This window comes from Bos javanicus, chromosome 6 (genome assembly GCF_032452875.1).
Source record: "Bos javanicus breed banteng chromosome 6, ARS-OSU_banteng_1.0, whole genome shotgun sequence".
Classification (NCBI taxonomy): Eukaryota; Metazoa; Chordata; class Mammalia; order Artiodactyla; family Bovidae; genus Bos; species Bos javanicus.
Window position 1 is genome coordinate 40,089,960 of NC_083873.1, and position 24,313 is coordinate 40,114,272.

A 24,313-nucleotide genomic window follows, 5' to 3' on the forward strand; every position below is an offset into this window, starting at 1 on the left:
TTTTTAGTCCTGAGATCCTGTAGGCAGATTCCATCTAGTTAATGATGACATAGGAGCTGAATATCATTGAATCTCTGTTATGTGTCCTTGGACACAATTGAATATCCTTGCTGGAACAGTTAGAAATTGACCCACCTGATCAGCTTAATGCTGCTAATTTTTGTTGGCTTCATAAATCCTCCTCTGAGATGCCCTTAATTCACTACATGCTGTTTATCTGTTCTTGGACTATCAGATTTTAACTTCTTTAACACATTTGCATTAGAGTTATTATTATGATGCTCTTCAAGCTACTAAGAAGTAGTTTGTAGTATTGGAAGAAGCCAGGCTACTTTTTCTCCAGCTCTGTTTAGAAATTATTATGCACCTTGATAGTCTTTTTTTTTTTTAATTTAAATTTATTTTAATTGGAGGCTAATTACTTTACAATATTGTATTGGTTTTGCCATCCATCAACATGAATCTGCCATGGGTGTACACGTGCTCCCCATCCTGAACACCCTCTCCCACCTCCCTCCCCGTATCATCCCTCTGGGTCATCCCAGTGCACCAGCCCCAAGCATCCTGTATCCTGCATTGAACCTGGACTGGCGATTCATTTCATATATGATATTATACGTGTTTCAATGCCATTCTCCCAAACCATCCCACCCTCGCCCTCTCCCACAGAGTCCAAAATACCGTTCTATACATCTTTGTCTCTTTTGCTGTCTCACATACAGGGTTATCGTTACCATCTTTCTAAATTCCATATATATGCGTTAGTATACTGTATTGGTGTTTTTCTTTTTGGCTTACTTCACTCTGTATCTTTAACATAATTTCGTATTTTAAAAAATACTCTTTAGTTTAAAGATTTAATTCCTGGTCATTGTAGAAAGGAACTCTGCTTTAATTTTTTTCCTTTGTTGAATATTTTGGAAGAGTTTCACTTTGTATTGTAATGTTTGCATTTCCATTTATTCTTGGTACTGATGGAAGAGGAAATAGAAGACTAGGAACCAAAAATGTATTGGTATTCTTTTTAAAAAAGTGCAACAATACTGTTTTTCTATTCATGTTATCACTTCACCTGTTACCTACCTTTTTTCATATGACATTACCTTGCTTGATACACATGGTTGGTTTAGACACATGAAGATCATTTATAATAATTTTCATTATATAGTGATAAATTACTTGAATTTTAAGAAAAATATTTTATACACATTTTCATTTTTATTTCAACTTTAGGTATTTTAAATAGATATTTAAAATAGTGCACTGACTAGAAAGCTAGTTTCTTTTTAAATAAAGCTTGATGTTTTATTTCCAGGTGATCCATTCATAGATATTTAAGAAGTGGGCTATGTAAAACTATGTTTTGCCCCAACCCACCCCCCACCCCCCAAAAAAAAGAAAGATTGCTGAAAGGGAAAGTTGAGGATTACATTATTTTGAATTATTGTTTAGGGATGTTTAGACTGTGTCTCTTTGAAAGGAGTGATTCAGGGGGTATGTTCTGGAGTCAGCCCACCTGAATTTAGATTCTAGCTCTACTTTCTATGAGCTCTGTGCCTCCCTCCGAAATAGCAGTGGCACCTACTTATGGGGTAGAATGAATGTGATAATTCATGCGAACTTCTCAGAACAGTGACTGTCACCTGGTAAGTTTAGTATGTATTAGCTGTTATTTGGAGAAGGAATTAGGAACCTCTTAAGCATATGAAAAGAAATGAGAAAAGACACTGCTTGCACTCTTATCTGAATTGCTTTCTTTCTTACAATATCTGAAATTGTGTGGACCCATTAACATGTAATCTAGTGGCAGCTCTCAGTCACTTGGATATCTGAATTTGTTTGAACATATAGAATTCCTTCCAGTTTCTAGATTATGTTGAGAAAGGCATGACAGGGGGAAGTTAAAGGAAAGGAGGCAGTTGCTCTATAGGGCTCATGAAAGCAGGTTTGGTCGTGGGACTTTGATTATCTGGAGAGGGGCATAAAACCTAAGGCATGTACCTTAGAAAACATGTCTGGAGAAAGCTGGCTGAACATAAAATGCACATGCTAGGGTTTTGCCAAACTATATCAAAATGCAAAGAGCAGTTTGTTTTTATTCAGCATTTCCTAAGAACCTAGTAAGTGCCAAGGAAGAGGGAAGGAAATATGAAAACATAGATACAGTGTTTACAGGGTTTCCCCATTGGGTGGCTCAGCAGTAACGAACTACCTGCAATTCAGGAGCTGCGGGTTTGATCCCTGGGTCCAGTATTCTTGCCTGGAGAATCCCATGGACAGGCTACAGTCCATGGGGTCGCAAAGAGATGGACATGACTGAAGCGACTTAGCACACAGCACGTAGTCTTTACGCTTGAAGAGCTTACAGTGTAGTGGGACTCAGACATTTATGTGAATTAATGTTTTGAGTAATATAGTGTTAGGGACTCTTGCTTATCAAATACTAGAGGCAAATGCAGACACAGACAAGGGAGGAACCAACTTTACGTAGGAGAATCAGGGGAATTACACAGAGGATGTTAGAAAGGATCCTTTGGAGAAAAGGGAAAACTCCATACAGAGATTTGCCTCTGTGAGGGCTGGGGACCTGAAGAAACGTCCTTCTTTTGGTTGGAGACTCATGGACGATGTTTGTTCTCCAGTGGTTTGGATCAGATTATGAAAGCACATCTCTGTAATTTTAAAAATTGGGATTGCCTCTCTGGAAAATGGGGAGTCTTTCCTAGAAAAATTCTTATTACCACTGTTGTGAATATTTGTAATTATTTTTTCAGACATAAATATAACAAGATCATAATTAAATTATAGTTCATTGAAAGTGTATAATAGACTCTGGGAGTCCTCGTACCTTAGAATTATGCCTGGCAAAGAAAAAAATAAAAGCTTTTGATTTAACTTTACATTAATCTTGTTGTGTGCTTTATTCATCAAAAAAATAAAATTAGTGTAAGTGAAAAGTTTACCTTTTCACTACTAATTTTATGATTTTACCTCTGATTGTCTCAACATACATTTTTGTGAGCTATATACATTTTATTAAGTTCTGAGCATTTATCTATAGATGACTAACCTCTTAATAATATGAGTTATATAACAAAAGATGGTAAGCATAATCATCATTGCCTCATGGCATTTTAGACTTGGAAGAAGTTCTGAGGTTCACTTGATCCAACTTTTAACCTAACGCAGAATTTTTATTACATTGTTGCAGGGAAAAAATGCATAGCCTCTGCTTGAATAATGTGGATAATAATAATAATAATAAAATAAGAGTTGAAAGCTTCCTAAGGCTGTTCATTTCTTAATATCTTTTGTACTTACAAAGATCTTCCTTATAATCATCTATCAATGCTTTGTTAAAAGTTAAAATTACTAGCACCATTTCTACACTCTAGACACTAAATGAGTGTAATTCTATTCCCATCTGATGACCGTTTGAATACATTATCGTTTAAAAGAGGGTAAGATTGATATGCCCTCTTTTCCTGTCCCCTTAACATTTATTTTTAAGACAAGAAACACCTCAAGTATCTTCAGTGTGACTTTACTTTCTGGATATTTTTGCTCTCCTCTAGAACTATTGTGTCAGTCACTCAGTTATGTTCGACTCTTTGAGATTCTGTTGACTGTAGCCTTGTCAGGCTCCTCTGTCCAAGGGATTCTCCAGGCAAGAATATGGAGTGGGTTGCCATTCCCTTCTCCAGGGTCTTCTCGAACCTGGGTCTTCTTCATTGCAGGCAGATTCTTTACTGGCTGAACCACCAGGGAAGCCCAGCAACTTATAAATCATTAAAGTGTGCATTTTACATCATCTTATCATCATTTTATTTAAATTTGGAAAAAGGATAGACATTTATTTTGACTGAAATGTTAAGTTGTACACTTAAAATGAATGGGATTGGGAAATTCGTACATTGGGGCTAGAATTTGCCACTCTTCTCTAAGTGTTTATAATCCGAAAGAACTTAGTTATATAGTGCACATGTACTGAGTTGCTTCAGTCATGTCTGACTGTGCAACCCCATGAACTATAGCTCGCCAAGCTCCTGGGCTTAAATTGAGTTAGGGTTGCAATCAAATTCTTTTCTAAAACATTTAAAACATCCCAATATCAGTTAAACATTTTTAGGAAAAACATTACTTAAACATTTTTGCCCTCACTGTTAATTGTAACTCAGCCTTATTCAGTTGAGAGTAAAGAACTGTGGATTGCAGTTTTCTTCTGATTTTGCCTAGAGGGATAAATCATGCTGACACTTTCTCATACGTTTTTGTGAAACTAAATGGAAAGGTTAAAAAAAATAGAAATTTCTGTCTCCCTTCAGTGACTTGGCTGAAGATTTAGGTCATTTGGGACAGAATATGAATTATTTTAGGGCACCGTTTAATACGATATTTCTGCTATATGTTGAGCTCACTGAATATACATACTCACTAAACGAGTCCAGAAAGCCTTTTTCATTGTGTCTGTGCTGGTTGACTGATGTTGCAAGGGTTGTGGATATAGAGTTTAGGCCCCAGTAACCATCATCTGAGTAAGCACAATGGAAAATTGCTTTAAAGAATCTTGTAACAAAAGGTGTAACCAACTTTTGATTTGTAATGCTTGAATTCTCTTGAATGTTATTTCATTCTTTCTGAAATACAGGATGAGGCATGACACTACCCAATCACAGTCTCATTGTTGGGTACTTTCTATGTAACATACGCTTTGTTTTGTTTTTCTCAAAAGGCGTTTAAACAGAAATCACCTTCAGCTGTTTCCTGAGTTGCTGTTTCTTGGGACTTCGAAGCTATACAGGCTGTAAGTAGACAGAAATAGTTATTGTTGCTATGTGTAGTACCTTGCGTTTTATTAAATGTATTTTGGATCTGTTTCCTTGTGCTTTCCTGGAATCTATTCACCAGTAGATTAATGGATTAAAAGTTTGTCTTTCTTTTCTTCTTTTTTTGAAACTTATGATTGGTTTTCCAGTGGTTCCAGTTCTTGTATTTGGTTAGCATTTACTGGTTCGTGTATGTGTTATTGCAGTTGTATTATTCTTTTTTGGTCTTGATGGGGGGATTTACCTAACTTCTTTATGGAAACTTTTGATTAAGTTCTGAAGGGAAAGATTGCCACTGTGCTTCCTTTTCAGAGGAAGTTGGCAGTGTATTCTTGTAAAGTTGGGATTCTTAATGTCTGCCTTTTTGATATTTGCTTCTATACTCGAATAGTCTTTATTAGTCTGGAAATACTATTATAAGGTATTTATAGAGGACTGTAAATTTCCTCTTAAATTTTCCTTTTAAAGCCAGAATTCCAAACTCCACGATATGAATGACTGTAGAGGGTTTCATATCAAATACGTCATCGACTGTTAATGGAAGTATTTCTTTGGAAGGAGTGTTAAGGTTTTAGGCAGAATCAGTTTTTTCCTCCCTGGAATCCTTGTTCAGTGACCGAATGTGCAATAGTGAAAACACACTTTTGACAGCTCTTACAAGTAAGTTTTTAGCCATATGAATGATTTTGTGCAGATGGGAGATAAGCTGCAAAGTGTTGGGGAAATTAATAGCAATGGTTATCAGTGTTCTTGGATGTTGTGAAAAATCATTGGGATATACAGAATAAATTGCTCAGCTTGGTTTCCACCTGGATGGTTGCAAAGTCCCACATGTGGAGCCTGTGGGGAAAGTGAGGAGACTGCTTTTCCGACCTTGACTTTGTAGCCAAAGCTTTGTAACCTACTAGTTCAGTATTGTTATCAATTCCAGAAGTAGGAAGGGTCTTTTCCCACAGCCCTCCCCCACATCGTATCTCTGTTAGGATCTCTGTTAGGGCCTCCTGACACCTTGGCTCACTGTGGAGAGAATTTTCCCAGCAGGCAGAGGTAGAGCCAGTTACACACCAGGTCTTGTCTCTAGAGTCTGACTTTCCTGATTCTATTCTTGTAAGGATAGCCAAAGCCGCCTAGCAGTATTTCTCTTCTGCTTTGTGTTCCCTGCTGATTAATTGGCTCAATTTAGGTAAATTTAAAAGAATCAAATAAAGAAACCTAGAGACTGCCTTTTTAACAAGAATTCTCTAAAGACTATTTTTACCAAAGACACTGGATGTAGGCTGTTATGAAGATTATGTGTATGAATATAAATTAATATTTATATTTAATTATTTGTACTTAGTTTCCAAGAATGGCTACAGAAGTGGTTTTAATAGTATTCTACTTTCTTCCTTAACTTTTTTTTGATTGTGGGGATGCTGAAGAATTGATTTCAAAGCTAGTATATAATGAGTGCTATTAAATTAATTTACTGCTATGCTAACGATGTGCATCTAAAACAATCCACATTGTCTAGAAAATTGTCTGTTGTCTATGTGGCCGTGAAAAAAATTTTTAATGGAATGATTGTTACGGCTAGAATTAAAATTATTAAGCTGAAGGGGGGAAATGTAGGAAATCACTTTAACACTGTCCCTGAGAAACTAGAATGTTTGATTTTTAGTTGGAGAGTATTTGATTAATTTTCTTTGGGTGGTATAATCTAGTGCAGAATCCCCTATCAGCAGATTATGTTCTGTTTAGCATTTGCCTCCTTTGACAATACCATGTAGTAGGCCAAGGGATTTTCACTTAGGTTATATTATGATTTTATAACCTTATGAAGTTACTTTTTGGAAGAAGACAACTTGATATCCTTAAGTAAATGAAAGAAACAGAACCCACGAAACTCTAAGGCAACATCTAGTGAGTAAAAAGCATGTTAAAAAATGGGGAAAACGGGCAGCTAGAAAATGAGTTATAATGTGCCTGTTTGGCTCAAAGGATTTCCCCTGGGAAGTAATGGAAGATAAAATTTTGTTTCTGATGTGGATCTGTAAGGACTCTGATGCTTTGATTTTCCTGAAGTTAAAGCTTGATGGCTTTATGTTCAATATTGCCTGGGATTTGACACCTGACATGGGCACTGGATACCCATGAAAACTTAGAGGTGTACATTTTTTCTGCCTCAGCAAATAGGACTCTATCTTCTTTTGAGTTGAGACACTGTTGTCTCACCCAAGTTAAATGTAGTGGATGGTTAACCATGATCTTTCTCTTGAGAGGAAAGTTATCAGCTACCTGTGACCAGTTTTTTATGATGATGATCACTAATTGAATTAAACAACCACCAGTAAGAGTATGTAATAAATAAACGAACAAAAGCTTGTGAAGTTAACTGCCTGGCTAGTTTAATTTCTAAGAAGATGGGTTCAAGTTCAAGTATTCTTCATATGATACAGGTGCCTAGTAGCTAACCCGAAACAAATGTTCTAACAGATGGAAAAATCGCACAAATCTACATGCAAAAATTGTCCTTTAAAATCTTCATTTTAAAATGAACTTTTATTTCACAAGAAGGATAAGTGACAGGACAAAGGATACAGATTTTGGACAAGCAGTATGTTCGGAGAGGGAAAATTTGACTGGTGGCTAATTTGCATATTAAATGATCCACTGTTGCCCACCATATAATGGCAACCCACTCCAGTATTCTTGCCTGGAAAATTCTGTGAACAGAGAAGCCTGGTGGGTCACAGTCTATGGCATCACAAAGAGGCAGACACGACTGAGTGACTGAGTACACACACACACACGCAATTGCCCTACCATATAATTTAGTGGAGCCATACTCATCTAGAATTCATGAAAAAAACAAATTTAGAATTTATTATTTCTAGTTCTTTTCCTAACTTATTTTATATTTTACCGTTACTTAATACTGTTGTTTCTAGATGCATAATCGATGAAAAACTTATTTTTATAGTTCACACACTAATGTTTGATTTTTATCATTGTTTGCTTAGATTAAATCTAGTCTGTTCCACTGGACATTATACAGATTTTCTTTTTACTTCTGTAAGGAATAATCACCATTTGACTCTTGGCTGGAAATGAGATGCCAGGTGAAGAAGCACACATGCTTTTTTAAAAAATTCTAAATGCTGTATAAAAGAAAAGGAGGGTACACTGTAAATGAATTATGATTCGACACGGTTAGTTGCTGCTAGCGGCCAAATATGCTTTTCCTTTGCTGTCTGCTCCGATTTCTCTTTGGACGGGTTGAGAGAGCACTCCGTGTTCAGGTCAAGATGTTTGCTCAGAAATAGTAGTACAGTTGCAGCTGTGTTTGCTGGAGCAGGAGACTAGTTTAAATAGCATTACCATTTATCCAGTCCATTAACAGAACTCTGTAAAATAATACCAACTCTGCATAAACTACAGGACAGTGTAATAAAATTACAAGCACTTGTTGACAGATGGAAAGTGTAAGTAAAGAAGAAAGAAAAGTGAAGGGCCATAGGTTGGAGGTTAAAAGAGACAGTACATAGTTTTCTTACTTATGGAGATTCTCCATCCTCTCACTTGGCTCCTCCTCCAAAACCAGGATTGCATTTTTGTTATTAGTTTATTAAGAGTGGAGAACATGATTTTCTGAGCAATTCAGAGTGGGTTAACTGACAGAAGTACAGTGACTTTTGAAATGGTTGATTATGATGGAAATTTATGAGTAGCATATACAAATCTTCCTGAAAAGTATAACCTTAAAGGTGACTTGCCAGTGAGTGATTCACATTTTACAGCCTGAGTTTGCAGCTACTCATCTAGGCTCATTAGAGAGGCATTTCATTGGTAGTTCTGTGGTTAAGCATTTGGTTATAAATATTTGTTTTGTGGTTTTCCGTTTATTTCCTTGAGTATTATTATATTTACCCAGACTTCTAACATAAGCTTAAGTAGCCAAACCACGTTGCAGAAACTCATTTTTTTATTTGTATCTCTTGAGACAAAACAAAGCTAACAAATGAAAATAAATACATAGGTTCCAGTAATTCATTTTCTTTGCTTCTTTAAATGAAAACTCTTTATTTCTGGTTAACAAGTGGTGTTTCCCTAGTGAGCTTTGGAGCCATTAAATTATCTAACATTATAAATAGTATTTTTAAAGCCAAGAACTCTTTTTATGGCCTAGTGACTCCTTACCTGAGATAAACAGATTTTGAGCAATAAATTCAATTGATCAGGTCACAATTCATTCGCTGTCAGATAGGATCTCAGATTCTCCAAATTGTTGTTTTGATAATAATTATTACAATTCTTTAAGAGGAAAACTTAATTTCTATTAAAATAAAAATTAGTTTGGGAAAGATAACAAATATATGATGAAGCTGCCCTTACTTTCCTTTCCTTTCTTATAAAAGGAGCCTTGGCTTTTGATTTTGGTTTTGAGGAGTTACAAGAGTAAGTATGCTTAATGTTATAAAGGTCTAGATAATTCAGAAAAATAGAAAAGTGGGAGTATAAATTATTCATGATGTCCCCACTCAGATATAACCACTGGTATACTTGTCAATTATTAGTAGATTAGTTTTCTTTTTCTGTAATTATGCATATAAATACTGCAGTACATGCATTACAAATACGTTTTTTAAATATCCCCAGGGTTTAGTATAAAGCTTGACCTTTAGAAAGCTCTCAGTAAGTGTTTGATGTATTGAATTAAATCTCTGTTGGGTTCAGGGTTTGTAACTTGAATGAGCAAATAGTAACACTGGGAAGACATTATGAATAATGGGGAACCAAATTAAATTTAAAGGATACCTTGGTTCATTAATGTTTATCCCCTTAGGTTTTCTAAACATTGAAGCATCTATTGGTATGCACTGAAAAATCAAAATAATGTTTTCCACCTAAGCAAAAATATCTTAATTTACTATAATACTATACTTGTATAAAACCACCACCATACTCCCTCCCCTCCGCCGCCGTTCTCTGATGCCAGTTAAGTCTCAGGATTCTTGGATTCGAGGATAAAAGTAGAAGGCAAGCATGGTGCCTGTGTCAGAATTCCTCCTGAGTTAATTTCTGCCAGCTCTGATTAAAGTGTGGGCTCCTAGAGTGTCAGGTGTGTAGTCTCCTGCTTCATTTTACTCTTGGCCTGTTTGGCCCCTGCCACAGTAAATCCAACAGTGGTAATGCAGGAATTGCGGGTTACAGTTGCCACGGTTACCGTTGTCCCGCCAGATCGACATCATTACTCATCTAGGGAGCTGTCATCGTAGCTGCCTCCCATCTCTGGTGCCGAGACTGCCAGAAAGCTTCAGATGCAGAGAATAAAAGTTCTTCAAGATGGTGTGTCTGTGTCATCATTTGAAGGATACACTGTATCGTTAATACTGATACCTATCTAAGGGGAACAGATTGATTATGTTTGAAAACAAAGAACCTGTATGAGAGATAACATTTAGGAAAGTGTTAACTGTCAGTGATTAAAAACCCCAAGTCCCTTATTATTTATTAAGTAACTTATTAATTATTATTATTAGGTCCAAGGGACTCTCTTCTTGCTACTTAAAAAACAGATATATATAAGTAATATTTAAAAATATTACTGTTATATAGCAAAAGGTTCGTTTTTAAGAGGTAGACCAAACTCTTCATAGACTGACCTGGACACACTTCAGAGTAGCCCCTATCTCTTGCCGTGAAAAAAGGCAAGCCGTTGAATAGGGCTTACTTGTGTTTTTGTTTTTAAATCAACGTGCAATAGTATGATTTAGACGTTATAAAAACAATGAAGATTAAGATTGTTTTTGATATTTTTGCCAGGCCTCCCGTGGGAAGTTTTTACTTTAAAGGGATCTAATAGAAGACTTTTGCTGGAGAACGTCAGAAATTGGCAGGCTTCTGCTGTTGCCAGAGTAGATTTTTTGGTGTGAAATCCACAGCATAGTTCCTGGCATAGGAAAGTCAAGTGCAGGAAGGTCTTTCCCACTCAAGTGCACTTGTTTAAATAGTTTCTTCCCCAAATGTAAATGTTTCTGTTTCCACCAGCAAATACTCATGGCTTGCCAGTGAGTGTAAATACTATGAACACTGTGATCCATGCCATGGTGTGTGGCCCACAGAATATGTGGCATTTGTGGACTTTAGCCATTGCCAACTTCTGACCTGTAATATGTACATTAAAGCCTTCAGAGTTCATGGAGACTGAGTGTGCTTTTTTGAAAGATGAATTTAAGTATATGGTTTTCATGTCAAAAAGGTTTTGAACACATATCAGGAAGAAATATTTTAAAATTTGATTGTAAATCATAAAATTGCTGCTGCAATCTCAAGATTATAATTTAGTGATTGAAGTTTATATAAGTATTAATTCTAGGAATAAGTGACCATAAGGTATTAGTTCTATTGAGCTAATTTTAATGTATGTACATTACATTTTAAGAAATCTATTTTGTGAGAAATATATTTTACTAATATTGTAAAATATTAGTGTTTAAATGCCTACTCAGATGTTAGTGCTTTGCTGTCTTTGTAAATCAATGGATACTTCTGGAGCAAAGGTTTCTTTTCTATAAAATAGGGGTGACATTTATCTCCTGGGAATATAGCAAGTCACAATATAGATTCTGTATTCAAAAGAACATTGTCAACTCTCTGGTATAATATGATAGAAATGATATGGTATGATAGAAATGATGCCTGTGGAGTTCTCGTCCTCTCAGTGTAAAATAGGACGAAGTAATAGTCACACAGATGTCCCAGCAAGTTGCCCACAGTCAGAAAAGCTCCTGGTTCTCTTTCATGTTTCTTCTTGCATTTATTCTCAGTGTGATAACATATACATAAGTATAACCACATTAACTTTTTAACACTGCAGATTAGCATAAAATGTGCATTTGCACCATTCCATTTCTCCTTACTTGGCAACACAAGGTATATTAAGGCCAGAATGTTCTTAATGAGGTCTCTCATCTGCTTCCAGTTGATGATTCATATAATTTAAAAATTCTTATATAAAATAAATCAAGGATAGAAAAAGAGGCTGTGACTCAGGAACTATTTATGTTAGTTCACATATTAAATTGTTGTTTTAATGATGTGTTGTCCTGAATAACAAAATGAAGGAAAAATACAAACCAGTTAGAAAACGCTGAGTGAACTCCTTAAGGTATAGATAAACTCTTTTGGACGTTATTCAGAAGATGTATTGCATTGCTAAAGTACATTTTTATCACTAACTAAAATTTCAGTTTAAAAACAATGTAAGAGAAGCATCCCAATGAGCATATTCAAAATATGATTTGACCTGTGAAACATTCTGCCACCTTTACATAAGCTGCATTGTGATATTCAATGGATTTTTAGACTAAGCATTTTGTCAAAATGCAGTTCAAATTGCAAGCTGTTCAGCGCTTTGAATTTAAACGATGATTGATAGTGAAATAAGTTTGAGTCAGAAGTTATTTTTGTTTTGTTTGTATTGTAACTCCAATTCTTTTTATATGTACATAAGCTTTGCCCTTAGACGAGAGTGGTGTATGTCCTCTTCATTACACACAACCAAGTTAATTGCTATCAAGAAATTATTTAAAGAGAATTATCCTTAAAACACTTGATAAATTATGATATGAGAAACTTGGGGCAAGAGTTTAAGCTTAAACCCTAGAGAGGGAAGGACTGAAGAGTAAAAAGGCCAGTCTTCGGTGGGACCTGTGGTCTAGGGAATAGCATAGTGGAGTGAAATGCTATTAAGAGGACATCTGTGCCTCTTGAAATGTCCCCGAATGAATGTGAGCAGCTAAGTATGGCAACTTGATTTAAGTGTTGTTTTTTTTTTTTTTAAAAGAAAAGAGAAATAAATAAGTCTGGAAACAGAATGGGAAGATAGCTTTGCCCCGTCATGATAGGTTTCTTCTACTAGTGAAAGATTAAAGCTTGAAGTATGTGAATAGCTGAGAACAGCACAGAGAAAGGTTGATTGCTTCCCCTCCAACAGTTCCAATTGATTGAAAAAAGCCTAATTTAAAGTTCTGTTTGTTCTATGTCTTAAACCATCAGAATTCTCTTTTAGGACCAGAGGAATGCTCTGGAGGAAAAGAAGCCAAGGATAAAAAGTCATTGCAGGCCAACAATTGTTCCTAATCCTCACAAAATGCTGGAGAAATTAAATTTATTCTTTATTGCTCAAAGTGTTACCTAGGTCACTGGGCGATGGGAAAATTGCACTGGAAGTAGAGTAGGAGCAAGCTTTGTTTTGTGTCTAGATGCTTAACCTTAGACACGACAAGGCATCTTAGAATGTGGTGGGAACTTGGTTCAGAGCATTAACACCAAGACTTTTATTACCCCGGATTTATAATAGGCTGTGCTGTCAGGAGATGAAAATGTTGTGTTTACATTGCAGTGTTAAATGATCATTTAATTAACACCTAAGGAAAAAAAGTTGTGAAATTCTTAGCAGCTTTTATTGTTGGTTTCCTGGGAGGTTTTAATATCCGAGTTTCATTGAGATTTCTTTTTTGTTAGTAGAGACACAAAAGACATTATACACTTTTTAAGGAAGACAAACAGTTTAACCTTGACCCTTTCTCCCCTAAAATATTAATTTAAATTACATTTTAAATCTGGTGTGCTTATTTAAAACGTTTCTAGATTCAGATCTTAAAAATATGTCTTAAACACTTTATTTCTATGTAAACATCTGTCATTTAAATATTAGTTAATTTACATTCTAAACTTTCTGCTGTAGAACATTTGAAACTGCCAATTAGTTTATATGAAGTGTAATACATTTATAATACTAACTATGTGCATTATACATCTTTCAAGCTACACTGTAGTTACATTATCTTAAGAATCAGTGTCAAAATAGGTAATCATTTTCAAGCAAATTTTATATCAAAAAGGTACACTGTTATTATATTAACATCATTATTTAGTTAGAGATCATTACTATCATATGATGCAAGAGGTTTATATATAGACAGTAGAAAGAGTAAGAGCATTAGTATGAAAATTCAAATAAACTTCATTAATTGCTAAAAGATTGATATTATCAAATGCCTTCATTTATTCTTGATCTTTTATAAATACAGTTACCTAAAAAAAGAGTGGTCTTGAGACAAATTGATAACACTTGGAAAATATAGGGCAGTTGTCAAGGGCAGCTGAATGCTCAATACACTTTTTCTAGAACTATTATTAAAATTTATATCTGTTACTCCTCTCATTTTATCCAGATATGCAACTTCATATTCGAATATGTGAAGTACTTTAAAATATTTATTAAGTTACTTGCTATTAAAGTGAAATCTTTCTTAACTTTTCCAGAAATGATTATACCATTATAGTGTAGTTTTTTTAAGTACACTGCTTTTATTCATACTGAAACTAAAAATGTTTATTCCCATTTTTTAAAGTTTAAATTCAAGTGCCTCAGGATAAAACCTGCTTTCTGTATTATTCATGGTAAGAGTGCAAGGAGTATTGAATGTTATTAAAATCTCTTAATAGAAAGCCCTGCTTTGAACTGAGAATTATATTCTCATTCACAAAATACTACCAAGCATTACGTAGGCACTTTGTACAATATTATATGCTTTCCCTACTTCTATCAAGTTTCAGCATTTCTCTAAAACTTTTCTTTTTTTTTTTTTAACTCACACTGAGTTTTTTTTTTTTCCCATTCCCAAAGCTGTTTCTCCATTCAGAGTCTAGTAACAAAACCCCTTAAGTAGGAATATTACTTTAAATGTTATCTCCTTTATATATACCTACCTTTTGACTTGAGGTAGTTATAAAACACAAAATGTTCAGAAGTTAAAAAGTATGAAAGAGAAAGAGAAGAGTGACAGTATCTGGTTACTTAACATACTAGATGATTAGTATGTTCTATATGATATAGTTCATTATACCAGTTGAAATTCCAAGCCAAATAGGTACTGTGTGCAGATGTGTGTGTCTATGTGTGTGTGTATGTATGTGGTTGGAAATGGGGATACTGAGAGCTAGGGAACAGCTATTTTGTGAATGCTCAGAAATGTTTGAAGAGTAAATATGTAGAGAAATCATAGGAAATTTTATTTAACAGATAAATATATTGCTTTTACATTAAAAAAGCAATGATATGCTCTTATATTGAAGAAAAGTCAGTGTCAAAATTTTATGCATTAGTTATTTAGAATCTCTAACTTGAAATCAATGAAAAAGATTTCAGGATTTATTTTAGATAAAGTTTCCAAGTTTGCTTCTTAAAAAATAGGAGTAACTTATCTAAATGCAAACAATTTACTGTATGTAACAAATATGTTTGGTAGTTATTCCATTGAAACCATTGCATGCAAGAGATTGGAAGATATAATAATATCTAGAAATACTCTAGTCCACTCTGTGGGGATTAGGTAGTTAAAATTTTAACTTCCCTTTTGCATAAAACTCTTTTGCCTGACTTTCAATACCCAGGACTATCCAGTTCTGCATTATCACTTTAGCAACATATATGTTATGTCCCAGGCAAGCAGATTTTCATGTTAATGATTGGACATTCCCAGTGCGTTTTTGGACTCCTTGCTTGCTTCCAGTGTAGAGTAGCATAGACTACCATCCTCTTGTTAGCCTTACCTCCTCTATCAAACCTTTCTCAACTGCTTTAGTTACCTCTATGATCATTAATTATATTGTAGTGGTTCTGAGTACAGACTGTTGACTCAGACTGCCAGAGTTTGAATCACTTAATGGGTAAACTTGGGAATGTCACTCAATTTCCTGCCCTGTGCCCTAGTTCTCCTTGTAAAATGAGGATGGTGGTTAGAACTTACCTCATGGGAATGTTGTAAGGAATAAATTATTCACTAAATGAACAAAGCTTAATATGATGTATGATAATAGTAAGTGCTCAGTATTGTTTTTATTTTTTGATTTTTATTATTTCAGCTACCATGTTTATTACCTGCCTCATATGATGTTCTCTTGGGTATTATATTAATAATGTGTGTTAACTTTGCCGAGACTCCTGTCTTATATTTGTCTTTGTTTTATATATAGCATTTAACCTAGTGCAGCTTAATTAAGAAACACTTTCCAAGTGAATCCTTGATGGAACTTAGCCTGAAAAAGACACTAACAATAGTTTGAATTTGGAATGAAATATAAACGATGTGAATCATAAGTCCAAAAATGTACTAGTTATATTCCTGAATCTGCTATTCACTAGCTGCAGATGCTAAGCAAAGGTACTTGATTTGAGGACCAGTTTTTTGGGATTCCCTGATGGCCCAGATGGTAAAGAATCCTCCTGAAATGCAGGACACCTGGATTCGATCCGTGGATGGGCAGATCCCCTGGAAAGGGGAATAGCTACCCACTCCAGTATTCGTGCGTGGAAAATTCCATGGACAGAGGAGCCTGGTGGGCCACAAATCCGTGGGCACACAAAGAGTTGGACATGACTCAGTGACTTTTTCTTGGCTTGTAAAAGTATTTGGTAGTTCAGATAAAAAAGGGACAAGAATTTAGCATAAGGCCTCCTGGTGGCTAAGCTGGTAACGAATCCACCTACAATGCCAGAGACCTGGGTTCTGTCCTTGGGTTGGGAGGATCCCCTGGAGAAGGAAACGGCTACCTGCTTCAGTATTCTGGCCTGGAGAATTCCATGGACTATAGCCCATGGGGTTGCAAAGAGTCGGACACGACTGAGCGAGTTTCACACTCACATTCTCCTGGTCTCTAGGAAATGTGCAGATGTAATTGAAGGAAGAAGAGGAAATAAAACTATATAAAAAGTTTGCTCTAGCTCTTTTTTCCAAAATGTGTGGAGAACTCTTCAGACTACTTCTAAGAATTGTAATAGTAGAGTTATTCATGTAATAAACCAGGAATTAGATGAGGAAATTGTGGATGAATGATATTGAGGTTGTTCTCTTTACTATTAGCAATTAAAAAAAAAATAAAAGCAGTTTCTGTGTTAAATGAACATAACCTGCTTACATTTTGCATGACTTTGCTATTAAATGTAAACTGTTTGAAGACTTATGTTAAAAAATAATGAAGGAGATTTGATGGTTATGCAGTATTAAGTGACTATCCTGATACATGATAATCCCTCAATAGGAGGTAAGTGGTATATAACTGAAGTAATTTCAATATTCACCTGTCCCTCAAACATCACAACTAATAGCATGAGGAAATGAATTAAAAATAAGGCAAATCAAGGAAGAATAATGGTGGACATAGGTTTTTATGTTCGCATTTGTGTTATAATCTTTTGATTTTAACAGGTTTGTGAGCTGGTACCTTCCTTTTCTGTGATTCACCCTACTAAATGCATTGTGCACCCTGGACAATTAATTTTCCTTTTATTTTGAGAAGACTAGAATGTATAGAGCCTGAATATCCTGAAGGCGACTGAAGTCTGGAGTCTGTTTCTGAAAGACAGGTTCCCTCTCAGGGTTGGTGTGGTTTTTCTTTCCTTCTCTTTAAGGAGAATGAATTCCACACCTAATGAATAGTTTCAAGAAAAGTTGTTAATCAGGTACTCCAAGTGACCACCCTGGATTCTTCTTTTATTACAGAGAGGAACATGATGGAATGAGAAAGCAACATAGTTATATTTGATAAAAGGAAATACCTTTTTTCCTTTCCCCACCCACCATGTAATCCTCTGGAATTTAGTTGACACTGGGAAGTTACTGCAGCAAATGGTGTGTTTGAAAAAAACCAAGTTGGAGGAACAAGACTAATACTTGTAGCTACAATACTTACATTAAAAATCACAAAATGTATCACTCAGCTTATTTCAGGGTGAGGTTTTCACATGAAACTGTCTTGGAAGAATTTTTCTTTTATTCTGGTCAATTTTACAATGAAGTATTACACAATGGGCAGTGCCATTGTTATCAACATTACTTTTTGTTCTTTTCTGGGTTGTTGGATATCACTCTGTTGCCTGAGATGGGATACTAGATCAAAATCAGATGAAGGACTTAACTTAAATATGACAGAGGGGCAAAAGAGGAACTATACGTATAATGGAATGTTATTAAAATGGACAGATGTTATTCTTCAGCTCTTTCCCATTCAAAAACCATACATTAAAGAGAGAATAATGATATAAATCAGTAAAAATACAGTCAAGATATTGCTTTATTTTCTAAATTAAATGATCAAGTTGAATAACTCTATTAAACTATAAGTAAACATGTTTTGCTAGAGGTTTAGTTATTTCTAAATAAATGTTATATCCATATCATCAGTGTGATATCTGTTGCAAGGTACTTGCTGTCATTGTATTTTTATAAGATAATTCAGATTTAGATCTTTTTTAACTAGAGCTCTTCTCCCCAGTCTCAAGCATATATTATTTTAGTGCCTTGTATTTATGGCTCTGCTGATTATTTTGTACGTATTGTTTTTCAAAGCAGTGATTCGTAAAGCGTGCTCTGCAGTGATGTAAGAGCAAAGTTTTGTCATCAGATGTGTCAGGAAATAATGAAAGACATCCCCTGCAGTGACTGCAGTGCACGTTTGTGTGTTAATCTCCAAGGCGTCTTGTGATGAAGAAATTCACTTAACTTAAAAAATTTGTTTCTCAGTGTTATGTGGTTATACGGTCCTCCTTTTTCTCGGCTTCCCCCACTAATACCAATTAATCCAAATAGCAAGAGCAGCTTCCAAAAGCTAACTGCTTTTTGTCAATTCTGTTTGAGATTTCTTTAAAAAAATAAAAACTATTTTAGTTATGGGTGGCTGAAATTTAATGTTATTTTTCTGGTGCCAACATAGTGATCTAAACTTTTTTTTTAAATGCATTGGCTTGACAAATCTGTTCTTTTCAGTTCACCTTTGAAAGTAAACTTGATATTCTTTTGTTAACTCTAGAGACAGAGAAACTTAGATCTTTGCGTAACATTTTGATATCTTAATGCTGATATTTGCTTACATGTGCTGTGCTGTGCTGAGTCTCTTGAGTCGTGTCCGACTCTTTGTGACCGCATGGACTGTAGACCTCCAGGCTCCTCTGTCCGTGGGATTTCCCAGGCAAGAGTGCTGGAGTTGTTTGCCATTTCCTTCTCAGGGGGGATCTTTGGGACCCAGGAATCAAACCTGGGTCTCCTGCATTGCAGGCAGATTCTTCACCAACTGAGCTACCAGGGATGCCCATCACACACATGGCGCCACTCAACTCTGTTTTAATGACTGAAAACATGTTCATCAGCTGACTCTTTCTCCCTTCCCTGATTCTGTCATTGTGACACCTGGAGCCTGCTGTGCACAGCATTCTTCAGCAACACAGGAAGTTTGCATCCTCTCAGCTGGGCATGAACTTGCAGGAGTCTTTCTCACTCCACAGAGATTGTTGAAACTGAAAGTATTTTATATGCAGTTTGTATTTGGTTAACGGACTTTGAAATCAGCATAGAGTTTCATATGTTCAGTATTTTTGACCGAAACCCATGTCTCTAAGGACTAAAAGACAAAACAGATTAGGTTTGAAAAAAATTTAATAGTATTGGAAGCTTCTAAGACAGTTTTTACATATACCACATTGGTGCTTCTCAACAGGATACTTATACTAATCATTACTGAAATTGTGGTGCTTTCCCTTTCTGTTAGTTCCCCCTGGCATGTTGCTTTGACTGCCAATCCTTGTTTATATTAAATATCGAGGGGAAAGATATCAAAGAAAACACCACATTATAGCTAAAACAAACCTACTTCAAAGCTTGATGAAATGGGCTTAATAGAAATAATCACTGCAAATTATCCAATATTTACAAACACATTCTCAATGTTATGTGGCTTTAGATTTAATAAAAGCATAAAAAGAATCCATTGTGTTGTAGTTGGGTTTCCCTTTGTGTAAAGAAACTGAGTATCCAGTCCTCTCTTCCCATGTCCCTGTTTTTCTCCATCACCATCTATCATACTGTATATTTTAATTGTTTGGTTGTTTTTCCCTGTCAATTAAAATGCAAGTTTCATGAAGGCAGAGCATAGTGGTAGGTGTGCAAGAAATATTGGTTGAATGAATGAATATAGGTTTTGCAACAGACTATCAGGATTTGAAACTGTGTGACTTGGAGCACATTACTTAACCTCTCCACCTCAATATCTTTTTCCTTAAGGTGGAGATAATTAGAGCATCAGTGTCACTGAGAGGATTAAATGAGGATGTAACGCATCTGCCACAGAGTTCAATTGATGGTAATTATTTTTCATAAAAACAACTCCTAAATACATTGAGGAAAAATAAACAAGCATTAACCATCATCTATTAAAATGATTTGTTACTGCTTTTTGGCTGAGTCTGTGTTCCCCCGCCCCCTACTTCCGGCAGTACTATAATAGTATGGGAAACCTAACTGTTCTGTGACACCTCAACATGCTGCTTGTTCTTTCCTTCTTTTTTCCTACTTATTTCATGAGTTCTCCATTTTCATGGCATTCTCGGTCTTCACATTCCTGCTTCTGGGATGTTGAAATGCCACCAGGCTTTGCTACTAACCAGGCACTGCTTTACTTCCTGTCTACGGAGATTGCTGCCTTTCAGAAGTTGCCACCACCCACCTGGGTAGAGGGCTCCTTCCCTGTGTGGCTGTGCAATACCAGACAGTAGATACCTGCCAACACGCGGGTGTTTTCACTTAACTTTTTAACATGATTAATCCATATGCCTGTAGCCAAGGGAGTTCAAGAAATTTGACTGTCTAGTATATTGTAGAAATATCAGTAGTTTATATATATTATGTTTATTAGGTTTTTTTTTTTTTTTTTTAACAAAATCCACTCCCTGGGTTGTATACCCCTCTAGAGCTTGCGCACTTTCATCTCTGTTCACCATAGAGCAGTTTTCACATATAGTGGGCATGCAAATATTTGTAAGCTGAAAGAGAAGTGCAGACGGTACAAAGGATCCACAGGCATCTTTCATACAACACGAGCTACAAAAAGCACTTGAAGCTTTAACTTTTTAATGTTTTTGCATTTGTTCTCCCTTGATAGTGTTTAAGTTTAAAGAGAAGAGCAATTAGTAAACTTGTTCAATCAGCATGTCATATGTCAATGTAAGATACACACTTACACGTAGTTGGCTTTTTGTACCAGTTTCCTCACTGTGAATATTGAGAGTCTAGAAAAGTCTATTCTACAATATCTTTGATAGTATTTATAAATTCTTTATGACTATTTTACACATTTGTGTGTGTGATTTTATTTAATTTGCAAATAAGGCAATAGTGCTACAGAATTACTACAAAATTGAAATTGCTAAAATAATAGGAAGCGATTGAGGCAGCTAGTTTCATCTCATCATTTTGTATCCTTATTTGGGTTGCCAAGGCACAGCTTACACACTTAGTGTGCTTCCACAATTCTTTGCCATTCTAGAGCATGTACTTCTGACATTTTTATTAGGCTTTTGTGTTTGGTCACTGTATTAAATCCAGCAATTTATTCCTTTCCACTTAAATTGTCTTCCCTGTACAAGGGGTGGAGAGGAATTCACAGTGCCTGCACATAAAAGGCCATTATCTTATCTTAGCAAATCCGGCTCTACAGAGACAGTGAATCATGACAGCTCAGCTGGGAAGCTGGGAAGGGAAGTGTATCAAGGAGGGAGAGATAGTGAGTTGAGTCAGTGTTGAGCCTGTGCCTGGGGTGGTACTGAGTTCATCAGCAGCAAAGGTTAGCATTCCTCTGCAGATCCTGGCCTGATAGACCATTTAGCAGACAGACTGATGTTTGCACCCAGGGAGTATCTTCTGCCTCTAAACTTGATTTAGTTGTACCTTGTACAAACAATTCAGGAGACCCTATTACCCTGTTATTTTCTTGACCCAAATTAAAGCACCTTTTTTTCCTTTTTTTTTTTTTTCCATAGGATAAATATGCTGACATTTTGTGTGTATAGCTGGACATAGGCTGAACAACTCTGTAGCAACTTTGGAGCTTTACTTTAACATAGCCTTCATTCTATGAAGAGAAATATTTCCTGATTGGAGAAAGTGGTGGTGATGAGGGTGGAAAGGTTGAGGTCAGCCATGTCGCACTCATGAATTCAGTGCATGATCCAGAAGCTCTTCTAAGTGGTTCATTTGTATCAATATTTATTGGATCTTCAACGATATGTTGTTGTTCAGTTGCTCATATGTGTCTGACTCCTTGTGACCCCATGGACTGCAGCATGCCAGGCTTCCCTGTTCTTCACCATCTCCTGGAGTTTGCTCAAACTCATATCCATTGAATCGATGATGCCATCCAACCATCTCCTCCTCTGTTGTCCACTTCTCCTCTTATCCTCAATCTTTTCCAGCATCAGGGCCTTTTCCAATGAGTCAGCTCTTCGCATCAGGTGGTCAAAGTATTGGAGCTTCAGCTTCACCATCAGTCCTTCCAATGAATATTCAGGGTTGATTTTCATTAATATAAAAGAGAGCCAAATCAGATGGGAAAACTGAGACCCAAAGAGATGAAGTAATTTGCCCCACTGGCAGGCTGGCATTTGACTACAGTGTAATGCTCATTACCATGTGTTTTAACTGGACTAAAGAGTTTCTTTTAACTAGGTAAAAATGTCACAGAAGGCATGATCCATATAATCTATTTAAATCCTTACCGTGTTTGATGCGTTGTAACAGTGCACAGGTACTTAGAGAGACCTTGTCCCCCTCTGTCTTCCATTTGTCCATCACTTATTAAGACCTGGAGCTTAGTGTCACCTTGACTCATTTCCTCTTCCTTTACGCCTACTCTGAAGTTCTGCTGAGTCTACCTTCTGATAGCTGCACCCATCAATCCTCTCCTTTTCCCTGTCTTTAGTTTAATTCCTAACTAGGGTCCTCTGCTCCAAAATTTCTTCATCCAGAGGTGTCTTCTTAAAGAACAGCTTGGTTTAGGTTCTTCCCCCAGTCAAAACTCATTTGGTCTACGAGCATGGCAGTTTAGATTTAGCAAAACATTTTCCCATTACTTTCAAAGGAACTCTTAGAAATACATATCACTGCCTCAATTGTATTAATGAAATAACTAGCCTACAGTGGTTAGCTGAATTACTAGCCAACTGCAATAAGACTGATAAATAGTAGAACTATTACTTTTCTCTAAACTTTTATAATCACCAGGATCTGTAGTCTAAACTCTAACTTGGCCTTTAAGTTTCCTCAGTGGTCTCAATTTATCGTTCTTACTCCCTGATCTTATACTTGAAGAGTTACACACCTGAAGTCAGCTACTCTTGAGCCTGTGGAGTTCTGTGTCTGCTATTTCCTCTGTCCTTTGCATCAGGCAAACGTCCCTTCACTCTTCGCAAGCCAGATCACGCCTCCTCCACCTTGAAGGCCTCATTGATTTCACCTAGGAACACGCGACCTCGTTACTTCAGCGCCTCCGGCAAACAGTGCTCTCCATTTAAAGGTCACAGCAGCCTCACACAGATTATGCCTCTTCCTTCTCTACTGCCTGCCAGAATACTTCTCATCCCCCTCTTTGGTGATAATATGCCTTATGTCTCAAGAGGCTGTCATAGCAGAGGTCATATTTTATTCTTCTCACCATCACCTTAGGTCCTGGCCCAAAGTTGGGACTGCTTTGTTGACTAAGTGAGCTTACATGAAGACTTTCATAATGCATTCAAATGAATTCTTCGCTGAGCTTTTTTGGGAGAGTTTAATCTGAGCCCGCTCCCTTTTTGCAGCCCTACCACATAGTTTTTCTTAGGCCTCTCTTAGTTTTATGTAACAGTTGCCTTTTAGAAGAGTGATTTTTCTCTCTTCTAAAAATCCAAGCTTCTGGTGGCAGGTTCTAAGTCTTTTTCATTTATATGCCTCCCAAGGTAGATGCTGTATTACTAAGCATGTAACAGGAGCTTGATAAATGTTTATTACATACATTTAATAAGGATTTTACATTCTTTTCCTCCAAGTCACATTTCTATCATCACAACAGAAAACTTCTGTCTTAAAAAATATTTTTAAAAAATCAGTAATAGTGTCTCTGATTTTTAAACAGTTAATATTTGACAGAACTAGAGCATATTTATACAGATTGGTAAACCAGTGTCCAGACAAACAGCCTTGCAGTTGTTTTCTATCGTATTTATTATGGGAATGTTATTATGTTAATTTATTTTAGAATTTAAATAAATGACACGTGAATCAGTATGCTGTGCTGGAGAGAGCCAGGATTTTGTGGGATAGGATTCAAACTCTAGTTTCAGCAATGTGCTGGGTGGGAAACACTCTCCTCTAACCTGGTTTCCTTGCCTGTTAGGGGATGATAATACACTACGTATGTTATTGGGTTGCTGTAAAGATTGAGTTTGTGGTGTCAGCAAAGTCCTTACATTTAGTAAACTCTCAATAAATATCACTAGTTATTAGAACGGAGAAGGCAATGGCACCCCACTCCAGTACTCTTGCCTGGAAAATCCCATGGACGGAGGAGCCTGGTAGGCTGCAGTCCATGGGGTCGCTTGACTTCACTCTCGCTTTTCACTTTCATGCATTGGAGAA

The 24,313-nt window shown here is 36.2% G+C and overlaps 1 protein-coding gene across 2 annotated transcripts in view; it reads left to right on the plus strand.

Annotated features, from left to right (window-relative positions):
* SLIT2 (slit guidance ligand 2) overlaps positions 1-24,313 on the plus strand; it is a 406,260-nt gene that overhangs the window by 12,048 nt on the left and 369,899 nt on the right. For both annotated transcript variants that reach the window (XM_061419763.1, XM_061419764.1), the window contains exon 4: positions 4,733-4,804. In XM_061419763.1, the coding sequence (XP_061275747.1) occupies positions 4,733-4,804 (72 nt within the window). The remainder of the gene's footprint in view (positions 1-4,732; positions 4,805-24,313) is intronic.